The 21,336-nt window shown below is 41.6% G+C and overlaps 1 protein-coding gene across 1 annotated transcript in view; it reads left to right on the top strand.

The window, feature by feature from the left end:
• The first annotated feature begins 570 nt into the window (after positions 1-570).
• Positions 571-21,336, top strand: part of LOC145401678 (UDP-glycosyltransferase UGT5-like) — a 119,198-nt gene continuing 98,432 nt past the window's right edge. The window contains exons 1-4 of the mRNA XM_080273865.1: positions 571-720; positions 5,671-5,940; positions 7,578-7,771; positions 11,587-11,682. Coding sequence (XP_080129991.1) covers positions 571-720; positions 5,671-5,940; positions 7,578-7,771; positions 11,587-11,682 — 710 coding nt within the window. The remainder of the gene's footprint in view (positions 721-5,670; positions 5,941-7,577; positions 7,772-11,586; positions 11,683-21,336) is intronic.

Genomic DNA, 21,336 nt, shown 5'->3' with positions numbered 1-21,336 from the left:
AACTGCAGTTTCTCTAAAGGGCAAAACTTGGCGATGTGGCCTTGAAAGACTCAGCATACGCCACCTGTCTAACAGACAAAAAGAATGGAAAAGGAGTCTTAGGGGTTACGTGAAGAAGCAGTCGATTATAGAAAGATGACCCACGACTGGTTTCCCGAGGGCCAAAGAAATATGAACATTAAGCCTGAGCTTGCTGGCTGATGTTTTATCATTTGAAGTAATCAACATGATACGCAGGTTAGCCAAATCCTAGAATAATAACAGTCATATTGTACATTTAAAATAAACTTTATTGTATGCTTTATGTGACGAACAGTGCAACTCACACAGAAATTAAGTCATGGGGGTTCTCAGAGGGAGACCAAAGATGAGCCTTTTTGTTTAATTTAACACACACTAAACTTTCTTTAAGAGGTTATTTGGCAGAACGGTCCATATTCCACTACAATAATCAACAGGAGACATGACCATAATGTGAACCAATGTTAAGAGGCCAGTCCTTTTAGACAAGAGACCACTTTTATAGCCACCTAACCACCAGCTCCCCTAAATGAACATTGTCGTGTGCAGATGCGGGTGTGGTTGCTGCTGGTGGCTGCTGTGGCGTGTGTGTCATCTGTGCAGGCAGGTCGTATCCTCTTCCTCAGTCCTGTTGCGCCAAAGAGCCATAAGAACTTTTTTATGGGCATCATCAACGCACTGGCAGACCATGGCAATCAGGTGACTTATTACACACACACACAAACACACACACACACACACACACACACACACACACACACACACACACACACACACACACACACATACACACACACACACACACACGACAACTGCGCCTCATACTGGCCTCTTCACGCACTGCTCCGGAACCTTATAGCCGTCGGGAGCACACACACACACACACACACACACACACACACACACACACACATATATATATATATATTGCTCACTTCCCTGTTTCTTATCTATCTATTTATCTATCTATATCTATATCTATCTATCTATCTATCCATTGCCAGACGCCTCAATCCCGTTTGGGGTGGCCACAAAGAAATCTCCTCCAAGTTTCCTTGTCCCCCGCCATTTCACTGCCCTGCTCCCAACTCACACCCCCCTTTCTCATATACCCCTCCACCCCAACCCTCCATCTCATCCTCGGCCTCCCCCTCCCCCTTCCCCCCTCCACCTCACTCACATACACTCTCTTCGTCAGTCTTTCACCCTCCATCCTCTCCACATGGCCAAACAATCTCAGTGTGTTCCTCATAACGCTTCCTATCACATCCACATCAACACCACAACGCTCCTTTATATCCTCATTCGTCAAACTGTCTCTCCATGTGACTCCACAGGCTCCTCTTAAATAACTCATTTCCACTGCTCTCACTCTTGACTTGTGTCCTTCCAACAACGTCCAAGCTTCACTTCCGTACGTTAGAGTTGGTATCACAATACTGTCATGTAGTAACTTTTTCACTTCCATGCTCACTTCCCTGTTTCTTATCACTGCTTTCAAAGAACCAGCAACCTTTCTTCCCTGCTGTACCCTTTCAAGCACTTCACCCTCCAAACCTCCATCCTTACTCATCACACTACCCAAGTACTTAAACGTACTCACATTTTCCAATTCCTCACCATCCAACCTCGCTGTCCATTCACTGACTTCACCTCTCTCAAAGACCATCACTTTACTCTTCCCTACATTCACCTTTAGATTCCGTTTCTTACACACTCTCCCAAACTCATCCACCAAGCCTTGCAGCTCCCCTTCGTCTTCACTCAACAACACAGTATCATCTGCAAACAACAGTACAGGGAGTTTCCAAACACTATCCTCTCTCACCAGGGCCACTCCAACATCCACTACCCTACCTTGTACCTCTTTTATTATCCCATCCATGTACAGATTGAACAACCATGAAGACATGACACATCCCTGTTTCAAACCAACTTTCAAAGAGAAAAATTCACTTAGTTCACCATCCACACGCACTGCAGCCTTCGCACCATCGTATATACTCTTCACAGCATTCAACAACTTCTCATCTACTCCATATATTCTTAACACTTTCCACATTCCTTGTCTATCCACCCTGTCATATGCTTTCTCCAAATCCATGAAAGCCGCATACAACTTCTTTCCCTTCTCTAGAAACTTTTCCACTAAAGATCTAAGAATGAATATCTGATCTACACAACCTCTTCCCTTCCTAAAGCCTCCCTGTTCTTTTCGAACTAATTTCTCTGTTCTTTCTCTAACTCTGTCAATAAGTATCCTACCATACACTTTTCCTATTATACTAAGAAGACAAATGCCCCTATGATTACTACACACTTCTTTTTCTCCTTTTCCTTTGTACAAGGGAATAATTATACCTGACTTCCAATCCTCCGGGACTCTACCTTCCTCCCAGGCCAATCTGCACATCTTCCACATCCATTCTACTACTATCTCTCCCCCATGCTTCAGCATTTCACCACACACTCCATCAATTCCTGGGGATTTCCCCAATTTAACTTTCTTCATTGCTTCCACAACTTCTATTCTACTGATTTCTTCCTGTCTTCTCACCTCCCTCCTTCTCCCAGCCATTCCCCAGCCACTTATACTCGCATTACTTCCATCCTCTACGTTCAACAATTCCTTAAAGTGTTCTCTCCATCTGCTCACTTTTTCTCCCTTCTCCACTAGTAATCTACCATTTTTATCTTTCACTCCACTGCTAACTTCACTTCCACCCTGTCTTACTCTTTTCACCTCTCTCCAGAACATTTTCTTACAGTCCCTCTACACTCAAATTCCTTCCAAATTCCTCATCCACTCTCTTCTTACTCTCTCTTACTAATCTTCTCACCTCTCTCTTTCTACATATAACTCTCTCTTCCGCCTCTCAACTTCTTCCATGCCCCTATTTCTCATCCATTCATTGTATGTTTTCTTCTTTTGTGACACAGCCTGTCTCACCTCTTCAGTCCACCACGCTGTTCCTTGCACCCCCCTCCGTCTTCTCTTTCTTCCACACACCACACCACATGCTGCACATATTTCTTCTGTAAATATGCTACACACACCTTCCACGTCTCCCATCTGCTCCAATTCATATTTGCCCAATCGTTCCTCCACTTCTCTCTTATACTCTGCCTTTTTCTCATCCTCTTGTAACCTTTCCACTCTCCTTGCAACTACTCCTTCCTCTCGTCTTTCCCTTCTTCTATTCCTCCATCTTACTTGAATTCTAATTCTGGCCACCACCAAGTAGTGGTCAGAAAGTCCACTCCCCCAACCTCTATACACTCTTCCATCCTTTACACATCTTCGCATCCTTTCATCCACACACACATAATCAATCAATGCCTTCCTTTCATTCAGTTCACCACCCACCCTTCTCATCACTCGCCATGTATACCTGTGGATCATTTTATGCCTGAAGAGGGTATTGGCTATCACCAACCCCCTCCCAGCACAAATGTCCACTAACGCACTCCCATTTTCATCTATCGCAGCAGGCACACCCCACTCACCATCCATTCCATCCACCTTCACATTCCCAACTTTACCATTCATATCACCAATCAAAAACACTCTCTCATTCCTTCCAAACTTTTCCATGCACATTTCTACATTTGTCCAGCACTCTTCTCTCACTCTTCTAGCACGATCTTGTGTTGGTGCATACTCACACACAATCGCCCACATTTGTATTCCAACTTTCAACTTTACCCACACAATCCTTGACTCAACTGATCCATACTGTCTTATGTTCCTCTTCCATCTTTTACTCACAGCTATACATACTCCTTCCTTTGCCCTCTCATTCTCACCTACTGCACATATACCCCATCCATACTCCCATTCTCTCACACTTTCTCCTCTCCATTTTGTTTCAGTTATTCCACATACATCCACTTTCGCACCCTCAAGCACCTGGACAGTCTCTCTCTCTTTCACCTCATTCGCTCCCCTTACATTCCAAGTTCCAATTACCACATCCTTTGTACGTCATCTTTTGGTCAGTCCTTGTCCGAGGCTTATTGTTTGTTTTTTTAGTTAGTTGTTTTCCTGGGAGGGGCACTAACCCTCCGCCAACCCTTTTAGTCGCCTTTTACGACAAGCAGGGATACTGGTGGAGTATTCTTGAAAAACCCCCCTACCCCCAGGGGTAGTTTTTTTTTTTTTCAAGAACCCAAACCTATTAAACATACATCTCATGAAGCAGTGGGTGGGGGTGGATCACTTTTATAGTGAGAAATAGTCACGGTTCAGTTACCTTTCATATCCAGTAATAAACTACGCTAGCATGTGCAGTTAAGTTGTCCCCATATTTGAAGCATATGTAAGGCACCCATTGCAACAGATATTATCGGCACATACACATGGCCCGCCACAAAATGCCCCCCGTCATATACACTCTCCTTATATAATCTATTTTATACCTTCTCATACATTTAGCTGTATAACACTCACAAAACATGGTCTTATAAATGCTAATGCAACTGAGTTAATATAAAGTAAAAGTAAATTGCGACACAGAAATACATTATTCATATAGACGTCCTCACTGTATTGTAGGTGTAGAATAATTACCGGTACTATTCTTTTAACGTCACTATCTTGATGCTAATTAAATGTAATTTTGTTGCCTTCAGATGCTTTATAGTTAGCTTTGGAAGGATTTCTCGCAGTGAAAATCTGATTGGAAAATAAAAGTATCTAATCCATTTAATCTAAAAAGGCAATCCTGGTCTAAAAAAAAAAAAAAAAAAAAAAAAAAAACAGTGCCAGGCGCAGCAGTCGTTTAGTGCTGACGTACAGTATAAACCCAACAGGATATCTAGTCAAGGACGTCACGTGTAAAATCTGGAGTACATAAATCGGGTGAAAATTTACGATTTTATGCCCACTTGAAATTCTAGGCCCATCCCTCCTGACATTGACTCTCCTACCGCTAACTGAGGGGTGACCCCCCCTGATGTAACAAGGTATATTATAGGATGCAGATTCGAAAGATGCACCATTAGGGATTGGTTTCATGTCGATATGACGGATCTGAAAGGAGTCATGGCGAAAAATGATTTTTTATGTTACATTTTTTGGCCCTACAGCCTGGGTCTTGGCCCAATTTGGGCCAAAATTTAATCAGGTTATCAGAATTTCATAGCCCATCATCCTAGTAACTAGTCAAAATCGCACTTGTAGATTTCGCGTAAACTTAACAGACAAACAGACAGACAAACAAAGAGACAGACAAACCAAGTGAAAACAATACTCGTCCCCGAGCCCCTCCGGGGTGGGGACGGATAATAATAATGGTGTGAATGGGTTAATCAAGTATATATAAATCTTCAGACCTTCCCCTATCAGGAACAAACGATACTTCTATCTTCTTTCTATTTTGTTACGGCCTTCCAGATTTATTGTCTCATCAGTAGCCTAAGTGTCCAGGACCTAACATGTATGGAGAAAAATAATCAGTTACAGGGCCTTGCGAGACGTTATTTAAGCAAGAAGCCACAACCAGCTCTTAGATTTGATAAGCACTACGGAGTAATGACAACATATTGAAAGGGGAAATAAAATCTGTGCTGCCATTTAGACATTTTTCTACCAGGAACGAAATACATATATAATGAATGAAATTATTCAGCAGTGCTATTATTCTGCAGATCACAATGGTGTCCGCTTACCAGCCGTCAAAGCTACGTGAGAATGTGCGAGAGGTTGTGCTGCCAGACATGGATATTTCGAGGATCCTTCCCAACGTGTTTGAGGGGAAAATGACGGCCACACTTACCGTCATGCAGGAGGCACCTGGATTCTGTTCTGATGCTTTAGAAAAAGAAGAAGTGCAAAATCTTTTGTCCGAGGAGTTTGATCTTATTATGCTTTCTGCAACTTTCTCTGACTGTTTCCTCTCAGTTGTTCACCGAATGAAGGTAATCTTTCCTACATGGTTTCTTATGTATCTTCTTATTGTTTGTGACTTTTTTTTTTTATAACTGACTGAGCGCCATAGATTTGTTCTTGAAAATCCCCATGTTAAGTAGAGATCAATGAAAATGAGGAATATGTTTCTGCCACAAAAGATACTCTCTGAAATATTAAAAGATCATATTAAGCAATAAGAATTAAATTCATATTACCTAAAGTGAATAAATTTCAAAATGTACTTAGCGGTAAGGCCGCATTCAGCACCTTAGAGAAGGGCGGGGGATGGGGGGAATGTGATTAGTGGCTGAATTACTACAGCTTTTAAACCATGATAAATCAATACCCAATTCCAATAACATCTTAGCTAAACCCCTCTTTTCATTGAAATGCTACTATTATATATACAGTACGGTAATTTGTTTAAATATGCCTTTTTCATGAAATATGGTAAATAATACCAGTCTATAATAATATTATAGATAATGGTGGGTCACCCGAAAATAGTAGGCGGCTGTAAGCTCGTACTGATGTAAATTTTGAAGTGTGTATATATTAAATAACTATTTTTTACTGAGATAAATGTGGTGTTTTATCAAACATGACCCTTCACTGCACATCTTAGCCACTTCACAATAAACAATCAGATTCTTTGCAGATTGTTCCGGTCGTGTTTAATATTTTTACAGTAAAAAAAAAAAGTGTCATGAGAGCAAGTTAACCCAATTGTGCCGACGGGCCTTTTTAAAGGCATAATTGGACATTTTAAAAAGTTTATCAAGGTTCGATCCTATAAGCTTTGCAACTGCACTATAAGCTGGAATTGTATGCTAATTACAGTACCATTCCAGTATAAGTCTAAAACCATCATTCCTGGGCTGCAAGTCGTTAATCAGGGAATTGCTGCATAAACGGTATTGAGTGTAGTTCACCGGTGAATCAGGATTCAACCACTAATGGGTAAAACAATGTTAACTAGAGTGGCCTATTTTTACTGCAGTGTTGTCATTCTTTCTTTACTGTTGTCATTTCACTTAATGCGTTTTAAGATACAAGAACATTTACTGGAGTGACTCTGTCCGTCAGCCACTCTGTTAGGTTTTTCGGTCACGAGGTGCTTCACTCCAGGAGATCTTTGTGAAGCCTCATGCTACGGCCCTGATGGTCCCACATCTATGAAATCCTTTTTATGTCCTTGAAATCTGTGGTTGATTGTCTTCATTTTTACACTGACCACACAGCACATACATTTTCATATCCAGTCTATATTCATTACAGTTCTCTAATGCATCAGTTAACCAATATTCTCCCTCATTCCCGAATACAACTGTACAAAACTGGTACAGGATTCCTCTTTTTTTTTTTTTTTTTTTTTTGTGAATTTAAAAAACAGATTTTCAAGCAGACAGATATTGCTAACTTTCATCTTCTGACTCCATATTACTGTAGAAGAATAAGACAACATAATGTATTATACTATAGCATGTCGTGGTGATTGCCAGATTTGTCCGAGATTCATAATTATTATTACTGTATATATAAGATCCTATACAGAGCAATTGCTTTGCCTCGTTACTATGCTCAACCGTTGTATTGGATTATTTTAATGACACTACTCATACTCGTATGTTTATTTCCTCCACAGGTGCCCTTCATATATGTTTTTGCAAATGGAGTGATGAGTCCTTACTCGAATATCATAGGAAATCCAAATTTCCCTTCCTTTATTGCTGCCAAGGTGTTTACTTTCAAGCATCCAATGACTTTTACACAGCGCTTTATCAATACCCTCTCAGAGGCCATGTTTGCGATTGTAACAGACGATTTTATTAGTCAGAGGTAGGTGGCATTTTTATTCTATTTGTTCAGGTTTACTGTTGAGTCTTGTATATAATGTTAGATGTTGGACTTTCAACGAGTTTTTCAAGATTTTACGAGTTAACTTCATATAACAAGTTGTATGGTTCAGTGATCTACAGGATAATGTATTTTGTTGTACTGAAGAAATGCATTCAAACACAATTTTGAAACAAAGTAATGAGATATGTTGGTAGTCTGTTGTAGGAACGTAAGATGGTGGTTATAGCTGGTTGTTGGTCGGTTGGGGCACCCATCATCCACTCAGTCGATGTAGTGGTACTCTATTTCAGGGTGACGCTGTACTGAATGACAAGCCAAATAATTTCCTGTAAGCCAGGAAATCATTTAATATGCTGGTTGGCAACCTTATTACCAACCAACATGTGTTCCCTACGTGTCAACAAGTGAGTTGGTGGAGAGTTAGTGCCTCTCCCCGGAAAACAACTAAGTAAAAATACAAACAAGAAGCTTCGGACCAGTACAGATAAACTGGTGACAAACAAGGACCGGACAAAGGACAGGGTACGGATTGCAACACGAAAGGAGTGCGAATGATGAGGTGAAAGAAAGTGAGATTGTCCAGGTGCTTGCCTGTTAAAGTGGACATATGTGGATTAACTGAGACTAAATGGTGAGGAGATAGTGTGAGAGAGCGGGAATCTGGATGAGGTATTTGCTGGGGAGAAGGTAACAATGACAGGGCAAAAGAAGGTGTATGAATTGCTGTGTGGAAGAAATGGAAGGAGAATATAAGATCACTTAGTTCAAGGATTGTGTTGGGAAGATTAAAATTGGGAATACAAACGTGGGCAATTGTGTGTGTGTGTGTGTGTGTGTGTGTGTGTGTGTGTGTGTGTGTGTGTGTGTGTGTGGGTGTGCCAACGCAAAATCGTGCAAACAGAGTGAAAGAAGTGTTCTGGGCAAATGTGGAAGCGAGCATGGAAAAGTTTGAGAGGAATATGTGTTTTTGATAGGGGGTATGAATGAAAAGTAGGGAATGTGAAGGTGGATAGAGTGGATGGTGAGTGGGGTGTGCCTGCAGAGATGGAGAGAATGGTAGTGCTTTAATGGACATTTCTGCAGGGAAGGGGTTGATGATAGCCAATACCCTCTTTAGGCACGAAATAATCCAAGGTGTGGCGAGTGATAAGAAGGGTGGGTGGTGAAATGAATGTACGGAAGGCAGTGATTGATTATGTGAATGTGCATGACAGAATGAGAAGGTATGTAATGGATGCAAGAACATCCAGAGGTTGGGGAAGTGGACTTCCTGACTTCCACTTGGTGGTGGTAAAAGTCAAAGTTCATGTGCAATGGAAGAATAGAGGGAGGGAAGGACAGGAGAAAGCAGTCCATACAAGAAGGACAGAAAGGTAAGAGGCTGGAAAAAATGCAGAATATAAGAGAACAAGTGGAGGAGTCATTGGGTAAATATATGATTTGAAGCAGATAGGGGAGGTGGAAGGTGTGTGCAAGATATTCACCTAAGAAATTTGTGGAGCATGTGAGGTGGTGTGTTGAGCGAAGAGAAGACGAAAGGGGGTGCAAGGAACAGCATGGTGGAATGAAGACATAAGACAAGTTGTGGTGCAGAAGAAGAAAGCATACAGTAAGTGAATGGGAAGCTGAGGCATGGAGGAAGTTGAGAGACGGAAGAGATAGTTATATGTAGAGAAGAAGAAAGAGATTAAACGATTAGTAAGAGAGAGTAAGAAGACAGTGGATGAGGAATTTTGAAGGAATCTGAGTGTACTGTAAAGTGGAGGGGACGTAGGAAAATGTTCTGGAAGGGGGTAAAGATAGTCAGACAGGGTGATAAAGAAGTTAGTAGGGGAGTGAACGATAAAAATGGTAGATTCATAGTGGAGAAGGAGAAAAAGTAAACAGATGGAGAGAGCACTTCAAGGAACTGTTCAACATAGAACATGAAAGTAACGTGAGTTCAAGTTGCTGGGGAATGGCTGGGAGGAGGGAGGTGAGAAGGGAGGAAGAGATCAGTAGGATGGAAGTAGTGCAACCAATGAAGAAAGTCAAAATGGGGAAAGCCCCTGGAACTGGTGGAGTGTGTGGTGATATGATGAAATATGGGATGGAGATAGTGGTAGAATGGATATGGAAAATGTGCAGAGTAGCCTGCGAGGAAGGTAACGTCTGGAGGACTGGAAGTCAGGTATAATTACAGAATTCCCCTCTACAAAGGAAAACAAATAAAAGAGTCTGTGGTAATCATAGGGGCATATGTCGTCTTAGTGTAATAGGAAAAGAATATGGTAGGATACTTATTGAGAGAGTTGGGAAAATAGCAGAGGAATTAGAGAAGAACAGGGAGGTTTTAGGAAGGGAAGACGTTGTGTAGATCAGATATTCATCCTTAGGTCTTTAGTGGGAAAAGTTTCTAGAGATGGGAAAGAAGTTGTATGAAGCCTTCACGTATTTTAAGAAAGAATAAAGAATGTGGCCTAGTGGAGAGACAAGGGATGTGGAAAATATTATGGATATATGGAGTAAATGGGAAATTGTTGAATGCTAGGAGGAGTGTGTATGAGGGTGCTAGGGCTGCAGTGAGTGTGGGTAGTGACCTGATTGATTTTTAAAAATCTGAATGTTGAACTGAAACAGGGATGTGTCATGTCTCCATGGATATTGTCAGTATATGGATGGTGCTATAAAAGAGGTTATACTGTAAGGTAGGGCAGCTGATGTTGGAGTGTCCCTAATGAGACAGGGCAGTGTTTGGAAACTTCCTGTACTGTTATGTGATGATGATACTGTATTGTTAAATGAAGGAGAAGAGGAACTGCAAGGCTTGGTGAATGAGTTTAGAAGAGTGTGTAAGGAACGGAATCTATAGCTAAATGTTGGGAAAAGTAAAGTTACGGTCCTCAAGAGGTATGAAGTCACTGAATGTGCCACAAGGCTGGATGATGAGGAAGTGGAAAATGTGAGTGCATTGAAATACTTGGCCAGTGTGATGAGTGCAGATAAAAGTTTGGAAAATGAAGTACTTGAAAGAATACAACAAGGAAGAAAGGTTGCTGGTTCTTTCAAAGCAGTCATAAGAACGAGGGAAGTGAGCATGAAAGTAAAAAAGTCTCTGCATGACAGTATTATGATACCAACTCTTACATTATGGAAGTGACACTTGGACCTTGTTGGAAGGACAGAAGTCAAGTGTGAGAGAAGTGGAAATGAATAATTTGAGAGAAGCATGTGGAGTTACGTGGAGAGACAGACTGACAAATAAAGAAGTGAAGAAGTGAAGGAGAGTTGTCGTGTGGATGTGGATGTGACAGAATGCATTAGGAGAAATGCAATGAGGCACTTTGGTCATGTGGAGAGGATGGAGAGCGAGAAACTAAAGAAGAGAGTATATGTCAGTGAGGTGCAGAGGGGGAGAGGGAGGGGAAGGCTGAGGATGAGATGGAGGGATGGAGTGGAGAGGAATATGAGAGAGGGGGTTGTGAGCTGGGAGAGGGCAGTGAAATGACGAGGGACAGGGTGACGTGGAGGAGATTTGATTTTGGCCACCACCCCTTAAGGGAGTAAGGTGTCTGCCAATAGATAGATAGACAGAGAATCTCCTGCACTGAAAGGAGTAAAAACAGTATATATTAACCCGTTACTACTATGAAGGTTTCTCCTGTGACAAATAAAACTATCATTATTTTAACAAAACCAAAATTTCATTAAATTGAATGAGCCATAAGCGAATTGATATTGTGAAAGGATGAAAAACTAGTTGTACTGTGTTGTTCAATGTAGATTCATTGTTGTTTTAATTTGGGGGTTTGCAGTTATGAGAATGAGTGTCGCCGTCGTGGTCTTTGCCCAGAAGATATGCCCAGTATATCCACCCTTCGCTTCAACTCCAGTCTCGCACTCTTTAACAGGTAGGGTTTAATACCGTTCATCAGGGAAGTATACTCTCTTTCTGGTTACCTATACTCTTTTCCCTTAAACCTGTTCTAAAATTACCACATATCAAATACTGAAAGCAGAAGTGTAATGAGAGTTTAGGAATAATATACTGTGTTAGTCTGTCCTGAAGAAGTTCTGTGGAAAGCATATTTTATATATATATATATATATATATATATATATATATAGAGAGAGAGAGAGAGAGAGAGAGAGAGAGAGAGAGAGAGAAGTAATCCCTCATTTATCCGGACATTAATAGAGCCAAAGGCATGTCCAGGTAGAGGTAACATCAGGATAATGAACACTATTCCTCTACCACACCCAGATCCTACCTATACCCACTAGGGTGGAGTGAAAAAAAAAATGTAGGTACCAAGCATTGACAAACATGTCAAAACTAGAGAAAATGCCATTTTGGGGGCGTTGCCATCTTCTGCGTGCCAGCAACTCTCACTTTTTTTCCTGTAGAAGGTCTGTTTTTGATGATTACGGGTACATTTGGTCTCTGGTGATAAATTTATGCTTGTGGTTCCAATGGTACAGCGAGTTCTGTGATGAAATTTATGTTTTCTTTCAACTTCTAACTAGTCGTACTACAATACATACATGAGGAATGGAAACTGACATCCACGTTTGTCGGAAATCAGTGATTTATTCGACGAACATCGACACTTTAACAGATGACACAGTTTTAATACAAACTGATTCTTCATATCAAATTTCTTCATAAGTTTTTGTGATTTGATTCTTTGATGGATGAATACGTCTTTTCTCTCGAACCCAGCCACATTTGCTGAAGCCTCCCTCACTAGCTTAACATGCCACTCAATCAACTGATTATGACATGAGTGTTCGAGTTTGAGTGGTCGGTGTAGGATTTCTTCAGTGTCTGAGCCTGAAAAATTCCTGATGGCAGGTGGATGTTGTACGTCCGGTGAGTTCATGTTTGTAATGATGTGATATGACTCAGCTTCGACGTGTATCTCTGGTGTGTTGAAATTCTTCACTTCTTCAGCTTCCAGGTTCTTGTTCCGAAGAGTTTTTATGAGTTCCACTGCTTCTCTGCAAACCTCTTCATTGTCGTCGCCCAGCTAGCCAGCAGGACGTTCTCGGGATGTGTGAAGAATGAGTTCCTTCTGACCACTTTCAGAGTGACATCCTGGACCCCCACGTTTGGTAAGTTCACAGTCCGATGGACACGTTCCTCGCTCCACCAGTCAGCCTGCAGTTGCACTTGATGTTGAACCATGTGGGAAAGTACACCAAGATATAAAACTCTACCAGTAGAACCAGACCAACAGAGGGCTTCTCAACTGACTCATAGTGCTCTAGGATTCGGCACCCAAGAGTCAACCATCGTGAGTGTACAATCGGACAGACTTCAAGGAGCCAAAGTTCATTGTCCATCAATCCTGAAATCACAGCTCTGCAGATTCTGTAGCCGTAGTGTTGGTCTGTGCTCAGATCATCAACCACAGACTCAGGTAATTCAGGGAAGTTTGGATTGGGCACACTTTGGAACCCCACAACTGCCCAATCAGACACTGTCCATTCAGTTGTTTGCCGATAGGGCCTGCAAAGCTGTCTGGACTGTTTGTGGTGCTGTCGATGTAGGCAAATACATGTCATAATAGCAATTCATTTGTATGCAGTAGACAAATATATATGTACGAAACGACTTATCTTGCTCTCGTGTTCCTGAACTTGATTCTTCTGAATTCTCTACACTCTGGCTTCGGCTTTCTTGTCATTCTCTGACTAAATATATCTGTGCTGTTTAATTATCCCCTAATTCTACTGACTATCAAAAATTCGTCGACTATCTTACTTCTACGATGGAACACATTCTATCCATTTCTCCTTTCTCTGAAATCTCCATTCCAGGAGATTTCAGTGTTCACCACCACCTTTGGCTCTTCTCTCCTTTCACTGATCCACCTGGTGAACAAGTCTACATCTTTTCTATCATTAATGACCTAGTGCAGCTTGTACAGCATCGTTCCCGTATCCCTGACCACCTTGGAGAGAGCTCCAACATACTTGACCTCTTTCTCGCAACTAATCCTTCTGCTTACACGGTTAATCTTTTCTCTCCGTTGGGCTCCTCCAGTCACAACCCTATTACCTTAACCTGTCCTATCGCTCTGGTATGGCCTGTGGACCCTCCAGAGAAACGTCGTCTGTGGCACTTTGGAGCTGCAAATTGGGAGGCCCTCAGACAGTACTTCTTTGATTTTCCCTGGAATGATTATTGCTTCCATGGTCTGGAGTCATCTGAGTGTGCCTTGCGCATTACAGAGGTTATTCTTTCAGGCATGGAAGCATACATTCCTTTCTCTTATCCTTTGACTAATGCAAGAAAGCCTTGGTTTAATCACGCTTGTTCTAATGCTGTCCCCAGTAAGGAGAGGGCCTATAAAAGGTACTGGAACCAGCCCACTCCTGAATCGTATCTTTTATATGTTTCAGCCTGGAATTGTGCTAAGTCTGTTCTTCGCTCTGCTAAAAATAATTTCATCCGTAATAAATGCTCTCAACTCTCCAACTTGAATTCTTCCCACTCCATCTGGCACCTTGCCAAAAACCTTTCTAACAACTTTATCTCATCATCCTTCCCTCCTCTTTTCTACTCTGATGGTTCTGTAGCTATTTCTTCTGAAAAAGCAGATCTCTTCGCTCAGACTATCTCCTTCAGCTCCACCTTAGATGATTCCGGTGCTGTTCCTCCATCATTTCCCACCTCTGACTTCCTCATGGCTGATATTAACATTTCTTCAGCTGATGTATTCTCTGCCATCAAAGGCCTCAATACTAACAAGGCATATAGTCCTGATGGGGTCCCTCCTGTTGTTCTCAAGAACTGTGCTTCTGTGCTTACACCCTGCATAGGTAAACTTTTTCATCTTTGCCTATCAACTTGTACCTTTCCTTCTTGCTGGAAGTTTGCTCTCATTCAGCCAGTTCTAAAGAAGGGTGACCATTCCCAACCCTCTTAATATCATCCAATTGCTTTGACATCCAGTATCTCAAAAGTTTTTGAGTCAATTCTTAATAGATAAATTTCAAACATCTTTCCTATCACAACCTTCTTTCTGATCGTTAGTATGGATTCTGTCAGGGTCACACCACTGGGGATCTTCTCACCTACCTTTCAGACCCCTGGTAATCCTCCTTTCGGGACTTTGGCGAAAGCTTTGCCATTGCACTTGACATCTCAAAGGCTTTCAATTGAGTCTGGCATGAATCTTTAATTTCCAAACTGCCCTCTTACGATTTCTATCCTTCTATGTGTGCCTTTATCTCTAGCTTCCTCTCTGGTCGTTCAGTAGCTGCTGTTGTAGACGGTCATCGTTCTCCTCCTAGATCTATCAACAGTGGTGTTCCTCAGGGCTCTGTCCTATTACCAACTCTGTTCCTTTTATTCATCAATGACCTTCTAAGCTGTACTTCTAACCCTATCCACTCGTACGCTGATGATTCCACCCTTCATCTTTCCATTCGATTTCTGCAACGTCCATCTCAGCAGTTACTTCAGCAGACAAGGGTTAAGGGTATGGCACACCTAATGTCTGACTTGGCTCGTATCTTCGACTTGGGTAAAAATAATCTTGTTGTTAAGGCATCAAAGACTCAGTTCTTACACCTATCAACAGGACAAATTCTTCCACAGGTGGATCCACTTTTAATAATATTCATCTCAATCCTGCATCGTCTTTAAATGTGTGTGGGGTTTTATTCACCAGGGACTTATCTTGGAGAGATCATATTACATCTCTTGTAAAATCTGGTTCCAGGAGATTAGGTGTGCTAAGCCGACTCCATTCCTTCTTTATATCTGAACAATTGTTGACTTTATATACAGGTTTTTATATCCGCCCCTGTATGGAGTACAACTCTTATGTGTGGGCAGGCTCCCCATATACGGCTCTTCTCAACAGGGTGGAGTCAAAGGCTTTTCATCTCATCAACTCTCCTCCTCTTACTGGCTCCCTTCAGCCTCTGTCTCTTCACTGCACTGTTGCATCTTTATCTCTTTTCTATTGCTGCTTGAATGGTCACTGCTCCTTTGAACTGTCTGCTTGCATTCCTCCACCTCTACAATGGGCATGTATCACCTGTCTAGCAACAAACTCCCATCCCTTTTCTGTCCAACTCTCTAATGCAAGAGTTAACCGTTACTCCCAGTCCTTCATTTATGCAACAGGTCAACTCTGGAACTGTCTCCCTCTGTCTGTATTTCCTACTTCCTATGATCTCCAGTCTTTCAAACGCAGTGTGTCCAGGCATCTCAAAATGATCGGATCTTGAATTTGGCTCACTCTTGAATTTTGTTTTTTTCTTGGAAGGAACAGTTTGCGGGCTCGTGGCCTTTGGTTCCTTCTTGCTAGCATAAAAAAAAATAATAACCCACTCTAGTGGCTTCTCCATCATCTCCTCAAGAGCCTGTATGCAACCATTATGCTGTTCTGACGTAGTAGCTGTTCCATAATTACCAACAACTGCCAATGTAGCTTCCAACTTGGTGCCTTTAACAGCATCGTAAACAGCCTGAGCAACTGTCTAACCTCTTCCATCACTAGGTGATAGGTGAGTTAAGTAATAACTACCAGGTTCTCCAACTACGGTGTAATGTTCCTGCAACTGAACTGTCCTGTACTTCTCATTTGTTCCTTCCAACACCATCAATGTAGCGTTTTTTTGGCCGTTCAGAAAAATGCTGTCAACAAGCTTGAAATCTGGTTGTTCTCTTCGTATATGGTCCCTATATTTATCACATTGCCTGCACAACCTGCTGTGGTTAATGACATGTCGTCTTTCCCATTCAGATATGATGCTGATGCACATGCCTTTCAACACGCTATTAGTGATTGCAGCAGCAGCTCTGTCAGACACCTAATTTCGCTCACACATCATTACAAGGTTCTTCCACTCTCTCCAGTTCTGCTCGCTGCATTGCGCAGAAGCACCTGGTGCTATTTCTGAAATTATTGATGTTTTCGTTGCCGTTGTAGATAGTGAATCGTCAGACAAGTAACCAGATTCTGATGGTTGGTCCTTTAAGGAGAGGGCAGACATCTGGGCAGATCCAGACACAGTTGTCAAGCGTTCAGTGCAGGAACAGATGTAGATGCACATGCATAACATGACCTGTGGATAAATGTTTCATCAGATGGAGTCAATGGCACTACAACATCCAGGCATCAACTGATGCAAGCACTCTGCTGGTCTACATTGAAGGTGAAGTCTTCGTCAGTCATTCTCAGTTTGTATTCCTTCTTCAAATTCTTCTGTTGCTTTTCATCCTTACAAAATATGAAAAGAGATCATCAATATCCTTCATAAACTCTGTCTCATTCGTCAAAAACATTCTGCTTCCTTTCTTCTTGGGCCATCTTCCAAGTGAACTGAATGACTATTAGTTTCTGGATCTTCTCTGATATTTTCAACTGATGAAGAGGGTAAACATTGCACCACACCCATCGATCGTGAAGCTCGTTTGCAACACTATCAGCAACGTTGACCATCCTGAGGTTCTTGGACTGCAAATATTCTCTCATTGACTTGCCTCGTAGTGGGGAGGATGGCTGGTGGAAAACTTTCGATGCTGCTGAATGTAGGACCACTAAGGAGTACCTTGAAAATCATTACATTCTTCCTAGTCTCCATTATTGCATACCAATACAGATAACATTGGCATATACGAGCCTTTGATGAACAATAGCATTTATCTCACTAGTACCTGCAAGACAAAACAACACAGTATTTAGGATGAAGCCCAATATATTATGCAATTGATTTCATTTGTGCATATTTTCAGCTGAAAATCACAAGCCCAAAGCAGTTATTCTGATTAACACTATTTTTAAAAATTTCCCATAGTCGACAACTCTTCTGGAGGAATAAAGTGAGAGTTGCTGGCACGCAGAAGATGGCAACGCCCCCAAAATGGCATTTTCTCTAGTTTTGACATGTTTTTCAGGGCTTAAGACCTACAATTTTTTAAAACTGAAGGAAAAACTTTTTTTTCACTCCAACCTAATACCCACCTCCAACCTATACCTAACTTATTTGTACAGTACCAATGCTTAATTTGGCAGTGTTTTCCGGTCATTCAGGCATATTTAGACATCAAAACCACATAGGCATATCCAGAGTAATGCTTAACACCAAGAAAACCATGCAGAAAAACCACTGAAAACCATAAAACACCCTACCTAAACACTACTGTATGCACAGTACCCCTCTTTATTTTGGCAGTGTTTTCCGGTCATTCTGCCATATTTTGACATCAAAACATACATTGGATTATCCAAAATAATGTTAAAACCAAGAGAACCATGCAAAAAAGAATGAAAACCAAAAAACACCCTACCTATACACCACTGTATGTACAGTACCCCTCCTAATTTTGGCACTGCTTTCAGGTCAGTCTGTCACATTTAGACATCAAAACTCAGATAGGAACGTCCATAGTAATGCTAAACACCAAGAAAAACATAAAGAAAAAAAAACTGAAAACCAAAAAACACCCGACCAATACACGACTGTATGTACAGTACCCCTCCTAATATTGGCACTGTTTTTAGGTCAGTCTACCATATTTAGACATCAAAAGACACATAGAAATATCTAAAGTAATGCGAAACACCAGGAAAACCATGAAAAAAAAACATTGAAAACCAAAAGACACTCGATCTATACACAACTGTATGTACAGAACCCCTCCTAATTTTGGCACTGTTTTCAGGTCCATCTGCCATTTGTAAACATCAAAACACGCATAGGATTATCCATTTTAATGCTAAACATCATGAAAACAATGCATAAACAACAAAAATCCACAAAAAAAAAAAAAACTGACGAAGGTTTGAAAATCTGGTGTCTGTGATGAGTGATTGCTCCCTGGGCTAAAAAAGAAGAAGTCAAATATGCCACCGTAAATTGGTTATATTGGTATAAATCGTTTGCTATCATCTTCGCTGGTGTTTATACTATAAGATAAGCTATAAAAACACATAAAATTGACAAGTAAGAGTGCAAAATTCAGGCAAAACTTACATTCATATAAATTCCCACAATCCCAGTTCAAAATTTTGCCAGGATCTTCCAAGAGTTAAGCATATATCTAGATGCAGAATTTCATGAGCTTTCTGGTGGTCACCTCAGAATTTCCATACGACCAACAGTAGTCGAACAAATCGCAAAAAAAACTTTGAAACTCACGAGTCAATGCTATCACCATGGAAAAGGGTAAGGGCTGAGGGAGTGAGAGGAGGGGTTGGGAGGGTATGGAGGAGGGACGGAAGGGGAGGGGAGGGGAGAGGCGAGGGTGTGGGCAGGATTCTCCCCCTTCTGTCAACAGACGGACTGGCGCTTTGCCGTACATTTACTCATGGCTTGTGGTCTGTTAGACGCTGAGTGGCCATGCGGAAACACAACACACCATAACTGGGGACCTTCGACCTTTGATAAAGAGGCGGACGGACGCTGTCGCGGAACATGTGCCCATGGCTTGTGGTCTGTATTTGATGGAGATGGCAGCTGGGAAAGACTTAGTCCCCATGGCTGTGTGATATTAGACATTCGGTGGGGAATGCACACGGACGTTTTGACATCGCCAGTGGGTTACAGTCTTATTACTCAGGTGCTGGAGGTTCGTTGAGAGTGATAGGACCAGCACGTGATTTTGACCATTCAGTACAGGGGTAGACGGATATTTTAAGCTCTAGTTGTCGGTTACAGACTACTTCCAGCTCACGTCTCGAGCCCAGCAACCACGATACTGACTGTTTGGACATGTCGGCTCGGCCAAAGTTCTTGGGCACTTTTATATCCAGATAATAACAAGTAAATTCAGATAACGGTTTAAAAGAGCCAAGGCCAAGCATCCAGATACCGAACAATCCGGATAATGAGCATCCATATATATATATAATGGCTTTATGGGACACACATCCTGAATTTTTGTATATTGGTTCACCAATACCTAACCCTAACTAAAATGCAAAAGGAAAACTTACAATAGAAACATGCAAGAGTGATACTGTATATTTATTAAGAAACTTCAAGACCTTACCAGCATTGTACAGAGGGAAGATAATGGGAATTGTTGTTGTGGTACCCGAGGCTGTACCACGGAAGCTGAATCAAAACACTCACAGTCGTTCTGCATGGCTCTCATCCCATGCCTCACTATCACCCTCATCACTACTGAAGGAGTTTTGGGTTTTCTTTTGAATTGTTATTTTTTCTTGGAAGGAACAGTTTGTGGGCTCTTACCCTTTGGTTCATTCTTGCATCAAAAGAAAAAAAAAAAACATATTCCACCGTCTCCATCCTCGGTACACTCATACATGTGAAAAATCCTTTTGGTAATGAATCATTCTGAATCATTACCGATCGAATTTCTCTTTACCAGATCGCCCCACATTTGATAATGAAAAATACCAAATGGCAACTCTGATGATGATTGCACCAGTGATTAACAAATGCTCTTAAAGCACAATTTTGTTTGGCCAGTTTTATGGAATGCACATCTTAGTTTGCACTAGGTTAGGTGCTGGCTGTTGCTGCTCCAGGAAACCCTCAAAGTCCAGGTCAGACACTACAGACATCCTTACCCATTGCACGCTACAAATTATGCTCACGAGTTGCGAGAGAATACCCTATTTGCCTTAATTTTTCATGGCAGACGCACATTGCAAATAGCAAACGCACTTTCTAAATAATTTATTATTGTCAGTCCCCTGTTGCACATTGGGAGAGACGCACTTTGCGAAGATGCACTTTTGGCGAGATTATATATATATATATATATATATATATATATATATATATATATATATATATATATATATATATATATATATACACACACACACACGTCACGTTGCATGTTTGTTTGTTTGTCCTTCAGTCACGCCTAAACCATGGGCCAGAGACCCCCAGACCCATATTTATTCTGAATAAGGATAATCCAAGGATTGTTTTTTTGGGGGTTCTAAATTCAGATCTAGGTCATTTGAGGTCATTGGTAGTGTTCGTCTTTTTGGGCCGGGCAACGCCGGGTACCTCTGCAGCCCAATTTTTGGCATGGAGACTCACATGACCTCAATTTTGGACATAGGCTATGTGAGGTTTACCTCCAAGGTCATTTGAGGTCACAGGTTGGAGGTCCATTGAGGTCACAGGTAATATATGCTTGAATGACTGAACTCAGCAGCCCATTTTTTGGCATGGCGACCCACATGACCTCCATTTCGGAGATAGGCTATGTGAGATTGACATCCGATGTCATTTGAGGTCATGGGTCGGAGATCATTTGAGGTCACCGGTAATACATGCTCTAATGACTGGACCCAGCAGCCCAGTTTTGGGCATGGGAACTCACATGATCTCCAGTTCGGACATAGGCCATATGAGGATGACTTCCGAGGTCATTTGAGGTCACCGGTTGGAAGTAAGTTGAGGTCACTGGTAACAGTAAACAAGTGCACACAAATGTTGTGCGTTAGGTTGTAAAAGCTGAAACAGAAAATTCCTGGACCCCTTATAATCCCTCTTGAAAAGCATACGACGTACTTGGTCTTCCTGGAGAAGTAAAGACTGAACTAGAACAAATAGGA

This window comes from Coenobita brevimanus, chromosome 56 (assembly GCF_032717465.1).
Source record: "Coenobita brevimanus isolate Jiangsu-jjx chromosome 56, ASM3271746v2, whole genome shotgun sequence".
NCBI lineage: Eukaryota > Metazoa > Arthropoda > Malacostraca > Decapoda > Coenobitidae > Coenobita > Coenobita brevimanus.
This window is presented reverse-complemented; position numbering and strand designations above follow the sequence as displayed.